At 43.7% G+C, this 12,174-nt stretch overlaps 1 protein-coding gene across 1 annotated transcript in view; it reads right to left on the bottom strand.

Moving 5' to 3' along the window:
- ANKDD1B (ankyrin repeat and death domain containing 1B) overlaps window positions 1-12,174 on the bottom strand; it is a 57,461-nt gene that overhangs the window by 6,327 nt on the left and 38,960 nt on the right. The window contains 4 exon segments of the mRNA XM_061188952.1: window positions 1,506-1,601; window positions 5,785-5,883; window positions 8,429-8,527; window positions 11,033-11,131. Coding sequence (XP_061044935.1) covers window positions 1,506-1,601; window positions 5,785-5,883; window positions 8,429-8,527; window positions 11,033-11,131 — 393 coding nt within the window.

The following is a 12,174-nucleotide window of genomic DNA, read 5'->3' as shown; positions in this document are numbered from 1 at the left end:
TCATCTTTTTAATCTTTTCATTAGGAACCATTTTATATTAGGCCAGGATATAAACTTGTTTAATAACAAAGGGAATTTTAAGTAATAAATAACAATAAATATATTTGGTTAAAAAAAATTTTTAAGGCTGTATATTAAAAAAACAAGTCTTCTTCCCACTCCAGACCTCAGGGTCCCAGTTGTCACCAGGGTTAACAAATCTTAGCATTTCTGGGGGTCTGCTTCAGCTATATGTATGCACTATTTATGATTTTCAAAGTTCATCCAACTCTCACATCTTAAGATTTGTTAGGAAAGAGGGCTTATTCATCTGGTGGAAAAATAATTTATTCTCATCTAGGAAAAAGAATCTAAAAATGCTAAGAGGAATTAAAAATAGAACCAATGAATATTCCTATTTTTAAAGAAAACGTGAAAACAAAGACGGAACTTGGGAAAGTCATCCTCAATAAAATACAGTGATGATCTAAGAAAACGAGAATGAGGCTAGGACAAAGAGGAAGAGGAAAAAGAAGAGAGACTAGAAATCAGAGGAGGAAGGAGAGCGATTAAACAGAATTCTAATTGTCAAATGTTATTTTGTTTTGTTTTGCCCTACAGGCAAATAAGAAAAGTCGGGGGAGGGTAGTGTGGCCTTTAAACTGATGCCCATATACCAGGACTACTGAGCCAATTAAACAGTACCGCGAGCAAGGAGGCAAATCAATGCCCCTTAAGGATTTAAGGGACATTTCTCAGGATTGGCAAATTAGAAAACAGTCCGGGCTTAAGGCTCCTCAGGGGTAGACATGTGAGGGACTAGGACCTAAATTCTGGCTCCAGCCTATTGGACCAGAGTGGACATTCAGTCTAGGACAGCAGCAGAGGGTGGTGTCTGGTGATGAAATTCCTGCCTGAGGGCATAGACTTGAATCTTGGAGGGGAGGGCATTCTACTGAGAAGCTGCGTGAGTGGCAGCTATCAGAGGGAGTACTGATGAAAGAAGACAGAAGGAATATCTTGGAGACAAGTTTTTGTATTCTCAAGATGAATAAGGTTTTCGTGACCATCGCAGAATACTTGAGTGCTGGGTAGCCGGCACAGCGGTATGTGGAAAACTGCAAAACCCTAAATACGAACTTCCTTACCACTCAGTAGAATGCGACTCTGGGAGCTTCCAGAAGGGACCATAGCCAGAGACTCCGTGACAGCAGGCACACCAGCAGCCAACCACCCGGGGCATGCATGCCAGGCTCCTTAGAGCCAACGTGGACTGACCTGCTTGGCCCAACTGAGCTCTGCACACTTCAGTTCCAACCACTGGTGCTGACAAAGGATGGAGGGGAAGAGAGGCAGCTGTCCACGCCGCAAATTGGACAGCACAGGACAGAAGGGACAGCTATAACACACTAACCAGGGCCCTGCCCACTAGAGCAGAAAAAAGAATTACACAGACCCCACCCTGCCCTGTAAGAAGAGGGGGCTCCAGAAGAGGCCCTCACTGAGCTGAATTCGGCCCTCCTTACCTCTCTCCAGGCGTAGCACCTCTCGGCTTTAATGAGCGTGTCCACGATGAGGCTGCAGTTGCTCCTGGCGGCCACGGCCAGGGCAGCCTTCCCTTGCTAAAAGTCAAAAATCAAAGAGTCAGGCAATGCGGCCTACTGGTTAGGAGCTCTAGCTTTGGAACAAGGGGGCCTGGATTCAAATCCTGATCCTACTGCTTCCTTGCAGGGCAAATTTGGGCCAGTCCTCAGCTTCCCTAGGCCTCCATAACTACCCCTCTGTGTAGTGGTGAGGGGCAAGTGTGATAACTCGTATAGGGTCCTTAGGACTCTGTGTGGCACAGTCTAGGGCTGTGTGTGGTCATTGTCTAAGAGATGCTAGATATTGATAGTGTCAGGTGCTGTGTCAATGGGGCAGGGGGAAGGATATGGGCTTAGGGACCCAACATCAACAGGTAACGTTCTACACTTGCCCAATCAATGAGAACCCAAGCATTTCTCCAAGACCGGCAGGGGTCTCCCTGGCTCACTGCACTGTGAAGTCCTCAGCAAATAACATAATCATATGTTTTTCTCCTCCAAAGTCTGACTCCACCTGTGGCAGAGGCTTTAGTCAGTGTCCCATGCCCCACCCACCACAAATAGCCTTTTTCTTCTAAAAGAGACCTCCTGATTTTAGCTGGGCACTTGGCAACCCCGAACATTTCCTAATCTCCCTTACCCTTGGGTATGTGAACTAAGTTCTGGCCAATGGTATGTAAATGGAAGCAGCACATGCAACTTCTGGGAAGTTTCTTTAAAAGAAACGTCAAAGTTTCCTCCTCCCCCAGTGGAATGCTGGCATGATGGTAGGAGCCTGAACAGCCACTTTAGATCAGGAAGTGAAAGCCATGTGTTGAGGAGGGCAGAGTAATAAAACAGAAAAGGGATGGATCTTATTCAGAATACAATCAATAATGGTAACACTACATAATACAGAATTCAGCTCACTGGACTCCTATCCAGAATTTTTTCCTATTATATCATACCACCTCTAACCAAAGATGAGGGGTTGGGGTTGGAATCTTAACCAAATGGAATGAGCAATAAAGGCTGTTCTAGACATAATTTGGGGCATGAATGGCCTGGCGCCCATATGGTACCTTATACAAATTACAAATGACGTACCTTGGTCAAGATGGATATAGTTCAAAGCTACAGCACACAGCTTTGCAAGCAGTGTCCCCTAGATTTTATGCAGTGCACAAGCTATACATCTACACTTTTTTCCCAAGCAAAAGATGGTGGTTCTCATTTGTTTTCCAAATGACCCATGAAAAATCTGCTCAGGGATCCTGAAGATAATTTAAATGAATGGTCAGAAGTAACCTCGGAAGAAGTTCCAACCTCAGAAACCCATGTTTCTATGCTTAGAGATGCAGAAACTTATCCTGATAATTCTCTCACATGGCTGAGTATTTGTGAAATGCAACTGCCACCAATTCAAATGATTTGTCTGCTACTCCAGGAACTGAGACCCAGGTGAGCCTGAAAATTAGAGCTGAAAGTAATCAGCGTCTAATCAAAAGAGACAGTAATGAAATTAGGAAGAACTGCATTTTGCAGGCATTTAGCAAGCCTCTAATTGTATGCTATCTAAATTCTGGCTTGTAAAGCCATCTGAATCACCATAATTAGCCTATTTTGGGAAGGCAGCATTCTGGGAGCCAGAGGTTTCAAGCTCATAGGAAAATCTTCGCAGGGAGTATAGCTGGAGTAGAAATCCAAATACTTGTGCTGTTGAGGGTGGGTGGCCCTCGGAGAGCTTTGTGACGCCACAGGCTGAGAGGACAGGGAAAGTCAGCTTTACACCAAAACTTGGCTCCTTTTTTTCCATCCAGAGCAGACCTTAATTCAGTCTTAGAAACAGTCACTTATCTTTGGTAAAAATTGTGGGAACAGGCAGAAAAGATAGTTTTTATTCATTAATTACATATGTGCTGGGTGCCAGCTAGGCACCAGACGTGATGAGAAAAGAGGGAGGAGGAGAAAGGAAATCTGGGAAGTCAGACTGTGAGCCCCAGGAAACTGTGGCTTTTGTTCTGAAAACAGAATCAAGCTGTAGCACAGACGTGTTCACTGGAATATCCAGTCCACTTGCAATGGGGGCCCAACATAAGTTCCCTGCCCAATGCTATAGATTCTCTACTCACCAGACTGCCCTGGAGGTGTTAAGTGTTATTGACAAAGTAGAATAAAAGAAAGCATGAGAAGCTATTAACATTTAGCTACAAATGCTAAATGTTAATACTAACGCTAAATGTTAACAGAAGTTAATAAGCCACTACTGGTGGAATTCCACCTAAGTGATAGAAATATGGGTGATTGTGTTTTCCTCCCCTATGCTTTTCTATGTTTTCCAAATTGTATTACTTTCATGATCAGAAAAAGAAAACTGACCGAGACAAGTAAAATAACATATCACTACTTCAGATCCCACAAACATGCAATGTGTGATTCTAGGGAGGACAGACTAGGGAGGACGCAGGCTTGCACTGGGAACAAGGGATGCACTGAGCTGATGACTAGTGAGGGCGAAGACCAGGAAGGAAAAACTGCAACTTCTGGAAGTGCTGGGCAGCCAAGCAGCCAGTAGCCTTGGCTTTGAAGCTCAGCTCTGCCTCTTACAATGGCCCTGATGTCATCAAATCTTCTCTTATAAACTGGGATAATTTCGTCTGCCTCACAAAGGAGATGGGAGAATTGAGCTAAGATGTGAGTGAGTACCTAGCCTGGGGGGATGATTCTCTTCTTCTCTTATAAACTGGGATAATTTTGTCTGCCTCACAAAGGAGATGGAAGGATTGAGCTAAGATGTGAGTGAGTACTTAGCCAGGGGGGCCACACAGTGTCTTCTTCTACACCTTTCAGTAAAGCTGGAACCCCAACCCTGCCATGGCTGAGCCTGCGGAACTGCGTCACGTGAAAGAAACAAAGCTGTCTGTCTTTAAAAACACACCTACACAACGGCCTAAGGGTGCAAGCAACCCAAACGTCTATCCATGGATGAACAGATAAACAAAATGTGGCATATACATACAAGGGAATAGTATTCAGCCTTAAAAAGGAAGAAAATTCTAACACATGCTGCAACTTGGTTGAGCCTTGAGGACACAGTCCCAAAAGGGAAAATACTGTACCATTCCACCTCGATGAGGTACCCAGAGTAGTCAAATTCATAGAGACAGGAAGTGGAATGGGGCTGAGGGAGGAGGAAATGAATGTTGTTGTCATAGAGTTTCAGTTTTGCAAGATGAACGAGTTCTGGAGATTGGTTGTATAACAGTGAATATTCTTAACACTACAGAAATGGACATTTAAAAATGGTTACGGGAATTCCCTGGCATTCCAGTGGTTAGGACTCCGAACTTTCACTGCCAAGGGTGCGGGTTCAATCCCTGGTTGGGGAACTAAGATCCCGCAAGCCACGCAGCACAGCCAAAAAAAAAAAAAAAAAGTAGGAAATGAATAAATTAAATAAAGAAATAAAATAAATGGTCAAGACGGTACATTTTATATTGTGTGCATTTTACAACAATTAAAAATTTTAAAATAAATTTAAAAAACAAGTTTAGACACATATAAATTTATTTATTGCAGTTCTATTTATAATAGCAAAAGCTTAAGGACAACTTATATGCCCATCAGTTGAGAACTAAACAAATTATGATATATCCACACCACAGTCTATTATGTAGGTGTATAAAATAGAAGAAACTTTCCATGTACTTATATGGAATGATCTTTGCTTTATACTAGTAAGGGAAAAAAGCTAAATGTAGGACAATATGTATAGGTATCCACAGTTGTGTAAAAAGGATGGAGGAATGGAATAAGAGTATAATATATTTAAGCTTGCTGTTATATGCATAAAGAAATTCTGGCAAGAACAGAAGAAACTTACAATAATGCGTATGTATAGCAAGGATAGTATGAGAGCTAGACAAATAGGGATGGGGTAGATGGGAAATTTTTACTGTAAAACCTTTACTAATTTTTAAATTCTTGAACCATGTGAATCTATCATCTTTTAAAAAAACTAATAAATAACTTGAATTTTTAAAATGTATATTTTACTGTTGAGAGTAAAAATTCTTACCAACTTATCTCAATTAAAATTGGGATGTTACTATCAAGATACAAGGTCTCTCCAATTTGTGTCCATTTCACAAAGGATGTGGTAGTACTACCTCTCAAGGCTTACAGCCGACAGGGAGGACTCAGCAACCAGCTTAGCTAAACAGAGTGAAGCCCATGAACTCACCTTGTCAACAACATTTAGGTCACCGCCCGCCTTCCGCAGGGTTTCCACCAGTTCCACATTTCCAAGATCAGCAGCTACATGCAAAGGAGTTTGCGGCCTCTGACATGAGAAAGTTCAAAAATGTAATCCAAGCATGTTAAGGAGAGAAAAAACTTGCATAGTAAAAAGACAAAGAGAAAGCAAAGGTGTCCTACACAGGCATAAGGGAAAATAGATAAGGTCACATATTTTTAAACAGGCACAGGAGACATTCATTGCAGTGTTATTTATAACAATGAAAAATTGAAAGGAAGTTACATGTTTAATAAGGAAACTCATGAGATAAATTATGGTATATCCACATATTGGAATAGTAGGCAACCATCACAAATGATTTTTTAAAATGATTTCAATATGGGATACCTAGAGTAGTCAAGTTCATAGAGACAAAGTGAAATGGTTGTTTCCAGGAGAAGGGGGAGGAGGGAATGAGGAGTTATTGTTCAATGAGTGTGGAGTTCCAGTCTGGGAAGATAAAGCTCTGGAGATGGATGGTGTGAGAGTTATGCACATTGTCAGTGTACTTAATGCCACTGAATTGTACACTTATATGGTTACAATGGTAAATTTTATGTTATGTTTATTTTGCCACAATAAAAAATAATTTCAGAGATTTTTAAAAATGAAAAATGCTTATGATACAACATTAAAAACCTTAGGAAATAACACTATCTAGCTGAGCTCAATTTATAGAAAAAAATAGAGGGAAAGAAGGAAATGCATTGGTGATGTTAAGAATAATAATGTCTAGACGGAGGGATTAGAGCTTATTTTTATTGGCTTCTCGATGCTTTTCTCTATTTTGTAAGTTTCCTACATTATAGTGTATAAAGGAGTGCAAGACTTCTAATTTCTTTCTTGAATAACCACTTTCCCATGAAGAGGATAAGAATGCTTCAGAGAAATATGTGAAATCACAAGAAAATCACCCATCTTAACCACCCACTGAAAGGAATGCTGATGTGAAGACAACTCTAAAATTTTAGCACAGAAAGGAACATTGGTTATAATCTAGCCCAACTCCTAAACCAGAGAGAGGAAGCAACTTCCCAAGGGTCACACAGCTGGGCAGTAGCATCTAGCCCAGGACTCTTGCTACTAGAGCATATGGCCAACATGCTTGGGATGTTAACATAATTAATATCAACAAGCATTTACTAAAGACCCACTTTTAGGTGGCAATGTGCCCCTCTGGGGGCTCATTATCCACGACATCAAACTTACACTGACAGACCTATCAAAAATCTACACCAACATGGAACAGAGACACGAGTGTCATACATAAATACCCATAAAATTTCCCTGTGGCAAAACTGCTAGAAGTCTAGAAGGCAGGAAATGCACCAAAATGTTGAGTTCTCTTTCTTTGGGGGGATTATAAACAAATTGTAAGTTTTTAGCTTATTGATGTTTTCTTACTTTTATACATTGTGTGTATTCCTGGTCTAACAAAAACCATAAATGATAAAGTCTAGTTCTATAATTGGGTGGCAGCCTAGCAAGCCTCCTTCACTGGGGTGGATCTAGCCAATTCTGGTGAAGCCAGAATCACTTGTGTGTTCTGTCCATGTGTAGAGCAAAGACTCTGCCCATGAGGAAAGATGTGGGGCATTAACATAGTTGAATACATATGTATGTTTAATAATAAGAGAGATTTTCTACCCCCAAACTTTTGGGATAGTAAAAGACCAGGGAGGAGGACGGTCTCTGGGGAAGGAAGGGACGGACAGGGAGTTAAGTCCCCATTCAGCTCAGGGCACCAGGGACCTCACAGGCTGGAGTTGGAGCAGACTGCAGAGATCTGAGTCAGTGCTCTGGTTTCACAGATGAGGAAACCAAGGATGACGCAGTGGGTTAGGACACGCATGCCCACCGCACGTGGCTGCTCCCTCACCTGGGAAGGGGCAGCCAGGAAGGAGGGAGGAGTCCAGAGCCTCATCTGTCCTCAGGACTCTGGCAAGGGCCCTCTCCCGAGAGTTTTCCTTCCCACTCCTGACCTCTGGAAGAGGGTAGCCCTTCCCAGAGCATGCCTTGGCTCAGACAGCACCCACCCCCATCCTTTTAATTCTTCTACCTCAGCATTTCCATTTCCTGCCAGTGATGGATGCCTTTTATGCGGCATTTGATTCTGCTCTAGTGGTCTGAATTCACGGTGATTTTTAAAAAAATTCCAGGAGGTCTCTTTTGCCTTTGGGCAAAAAGAAGATACATTTACTGTCTATAATATAGAAACAAAGCTTTCTTTCTTGTGGAGAAGGGCTCCCTGCCAATTACAACATTTCACACTGGGGGAGTAGCTTTTGATTTAAATAGCCTCCGGCAATTTACCTCTGGGCTACTGTTTATCTATCAGAAGTACTGGGCCTGTTAAATGTGAACAGTTTAATAACGCACTGGCTGAATCCCAGTTGTGTGTTTGGAAAAGACAAAATATGTGTGTGCAAGTGGGAGTGGGGTCTACAGAAGCAAAAGGATAAAAAAATGAGTGTGCATATTCTTCCCAGGAATCTTTAGAGCACCTTGAACTTGATCAAAACTACCCCTAAACACATACTGAGTTGAAACAAGAAAATAGACTCTCTAGGTTCTGATTTGCTTGGCTTACCTGATTTAAGATGTCAATATCATGCTGTGCACTTAATAAGCTGTTTACCACTGTGATATGGTTGTTGATAACAGCTAAATGAAGAGGGGACTCCTTAGGCTGCAGAAAGAAATAACATTTCAAATTCAAAAGATTCTGGCTTCATCAATGAGATCAAAAAGCGACTCATTTCATCAGACATTTCCTGATAATCTCCTGAATACTGGTACTGCCCAACGTGGTTGCAGGCCCTTAGTAAGTCTTCAGCAATCACTTCCATGCCAAGGCCATACAGAAATCCCGCTCACCAGCAACCCACTTTCCCAATTCATTCATTCTAGAACTTGACACTGAGCACCTATTACGGGCCAGGCTCTTTTCAGGATGTTAGGGGTTCAGTGGTGAACATGGCCCATCCTCAGGAATCTTTCATCTAGTAGGGAAAGCAGATATTGATTTTTTTTTTAAGTCACAAAATAAATGTACAGTTACAAATTGTGATAAGTGCCTTGAAGGAAAAGTGCACAGTGGTAAGAGAGCATATGTGGGTGTGGGCCGAGGGCCAAACTTTCTGGAAGTCAGAAAAGGCTTTCCTGAAGAATTGACATTTGACCTCAAATATGAAGGCTAAGAAAATATTAAATAGCTTAACTGCAGGACTTCCCAGAGGCTTCAAAGAGCTAAAGTGCAATGGGAATAGCCACAAGGAAGGAATAGCATTCACCTTCAGCATTTCCCGAGTTGCTTTGATCTTGGGCTCTTTCTCCCTAGAGCACGTTGTGGGACTAATGCCCCACTCACCCAGGGGCACCGTCCGTGCTCAGCCCTCCCACCTATGTAGAGTCCAGCCATCGCGTATTCACCAGGCCCTTGCAGCCTGCTCCCCTTTCCTCCTCCTTTGTGGCTAAACCGCCTGTCTTCCAGCCATGCGCTCAGCCACCTCTACCACGGGCTTCTTACCAGCCCTGCCAGGCTCAGTGCCCACCTCCAGGGTCACACACACAACCTCCTGCTGTCTTTGCTCCCACCCAGCTGCCACTGGCCCAGGAGGCTCGAGAGAAAACATATCTCCGGGGGTAGAAAAGGCAGATGCAAGGAGGAAAAAAGGCGAGGAGAACACAGGTAAGGTGTGAGAGAGCGAGGTGAGGGGCATTTAGTGGGGAGGAGAGGGGCAGGGGTACAGGTGTGAGAGAGCAGGGGCAGACGATGCAGCGAGACTGTGTGGACAACAGTAGCTGAGCTGAGAGGCAAAACGCGTGGGAAGAGGGAACACAGATGCTGCCAGGTGGGTGGCGAGGACGGGTGCAGTGCTGCTCAAGCAGGTAGATGATATTAATCAGCATCATTTATGCACATACAACACATTCTCCTAATGGTGCCTACTACTCACTTACTTCCCCTACAGTTTACACTGTGTTTGAAACACCGGGCTAACAGCTTTTCATTCACAACCACCCTAGCAGTTAGGGCTTCTCTTCCCCACTTTATATACGAGGCACAGAGGTGAAATCACTTCCACGAGGCATCGGAGCTAGGAAGGAGCAGAGACAGGATTTGAACCCAGATCTTCCTGACTCCAGCATCACACCAGGCTCCTTCCCAGGAAACAGGGGTAGACGGATGGAAGAGAGATGTAGTGAGTTAGCAAGGGATTCACCAGCACACAGAGGAGAAGGAAAGCAGGGGCAGGTGGAATGCTATGTCTGCGTATGTCAGACTGTACAAGGGTGAGCAAGGGAAGTGGGAGACAGATGGGGCAGAGGGGCAGCAGGAGGGGAAAGCTTTCTGTGCAGACCTCTTCTGCTCAGGGAGGACCTCCTCCCTAGAGGCGCTAAGGATGAAAAAAGAGAACCTATCCCTCGTCCCAGGGACGTAAGCAGTGCCCTTCCTGCTGGGGCCATTGGCCTTGCTGGGGCCCCATTCCTCCTGAGAAACAGGAAGCATCCTTGGATGGACCAGGCAAGGTCAGAACCAATTCCCCTAATGCCATTCTCCAAAAACTACCAGTCATGGGTTAAATCACATCCCTCCTCTCCAGTTAATACAATAAATAGTAATGGCTAAGCAATATCAGAGAAAAGAATATTCTCACAGGAGAAATGAAAGTAGAGTGAAAAATAGGGGAGTGTTTCCCCATCTAATTCCAGCACAGAGGGCCTTTGTTAATTCTACCAAAGCCAATTCGAACTTCAGAAAACGTAAATCAATACAAATGACTGACTTTCAAAAGAAAAAGAAGATCGGTCAGTGAAGGGGGAAAAATAATCATTCTCCTTCCTATTAACAGCAGTTTCATCATTTTCCCAGACTGATAAATTTAATACAAGACTGGCATCTCTAGATACATGAGAAAATTTAACTGCAGCAAATGTAAATATTTAAAACACAAAGATTTCATTTTGTTCAGGAACTTCAATGACTTTCTAAAATTCATCCCTTGGATTGTATTTCTTAAGATTAAGACTCGGTCTCCAAAAGAGGTCAGTCGGCCCTCCCAGAAAGAATTCCTCCTTTGTGATCACTTGTCTCCCCCTCCAGCCCTCCATGCATCTGCAAGGAGCATCTCCCAGCACTGCCAGCCTCACAGAGCTGGGATCAAAGCCCATGTTATCCTAATAGACTCACTTCCACCTTCTGGTGCAGATCAACGTTCTCACTGAGAAGAAAGCTGACAAGGGATGTGCGGCCGTTCCGGGTTGCTATCTGCAAAGCACTGATATTGAGCTGCAGGAGACAGGTGGAGAGAGAAGGCAGGGAGGGATTCCCATTAGAATCTAGCATGCTTTCTGGTGTTCATTCCATGGTAATCAATTAATACAATAAAATAGTATGACTAGTTAAAAAAGAAAATTCAACGTGTTTCTGATCATTTGGGGCTGGGGGGGCTTTTGGTTGCTTCTAGGTATCTCCCATTTAAAAGAGACAGAGTCCTAGACAACACATGCCTCAGGCAAATATGAGCTAAAACCGCTTCCCTTCTCCAGGAAGTACGAAGTGGACTAGGGCCAAGCCTTCTCTCTATACACCCTGCAAACCCCCTCCTTGAGCCAAAAAAGCTGAACTTGGTATTGGCCCCAGAAGTGCATCCACCCTCTCCCGCCCTGACCACTTACTAGCAACTCTCCCCTTTGCAGGTACCACCTCAGAACTCAGCATGATTGCTGCCTATGTGCAGGTTCCCTCACAGCCCTTTCACTCAACTTCTTTAGCGTCTCTCCTTCACTTCGTGCCCAGGCTAGAGGGCAAACTACTTATGTCAGGGCCTGCTCTTGATTAGCCTGCCCTCCTCCAAAAGGCCTTGCAATAAGACAAGGTCAGTGAATAGTTATTGACTGATTACAGTTGGTCCCCCAAATTCACGGGTTCTGCATCTGCAAATTCAACCAACCATGCATCAAAAATATTCAAAAAGGACTTCCCTGGTGGTGCAGTGGTTAAGAATCCGCCTGCCAATGCAGGGGACATGGGTTCGAGCCCTGGTCCGGGAAGAACCCACATGCCGCGGAGCAACTAAGCCCGCGAGCCACAACTACTGAGCCCGCGTGCCACAACTACTGAAGCCCACGCGCCTAGAGCCCATGTTCCGCAACAAGAGAAGTCACCGCAATGAGAAGCCCGCACACCGCAATGAAGAGCAGCCCCCGTTCACCGCAACTAGAGAAAGCCCGCGCGCAGCAAGGAAGACCCAATGCAGCCAAAAATAAATAAATAAATAAATTTATTTAAAAAAAAAAAAAATTAAAAAAAAAACATTCCAGAAAGTTCCA

This window comes from Eubalaena glacialis, chromosome 4 (assembly GCF_028564815.1).
Source record: "Eubalaena glacialis isolate mEubGla1 chromosome 4, mEubGla1.1.hap2.+ XY, whole genome shotgun sequence".
NCBI lineage: Eukaryota > Metazoa > Chordata > Mammalia > Artiodactyla > Balaenidae > Eubalaena > Eubalaena glacialis.
The sequence above is the reverse complement of the archived record's forward strand: the minus strand, read 5'-3'. Positions and strand labels throughout refer to the sequence as shown.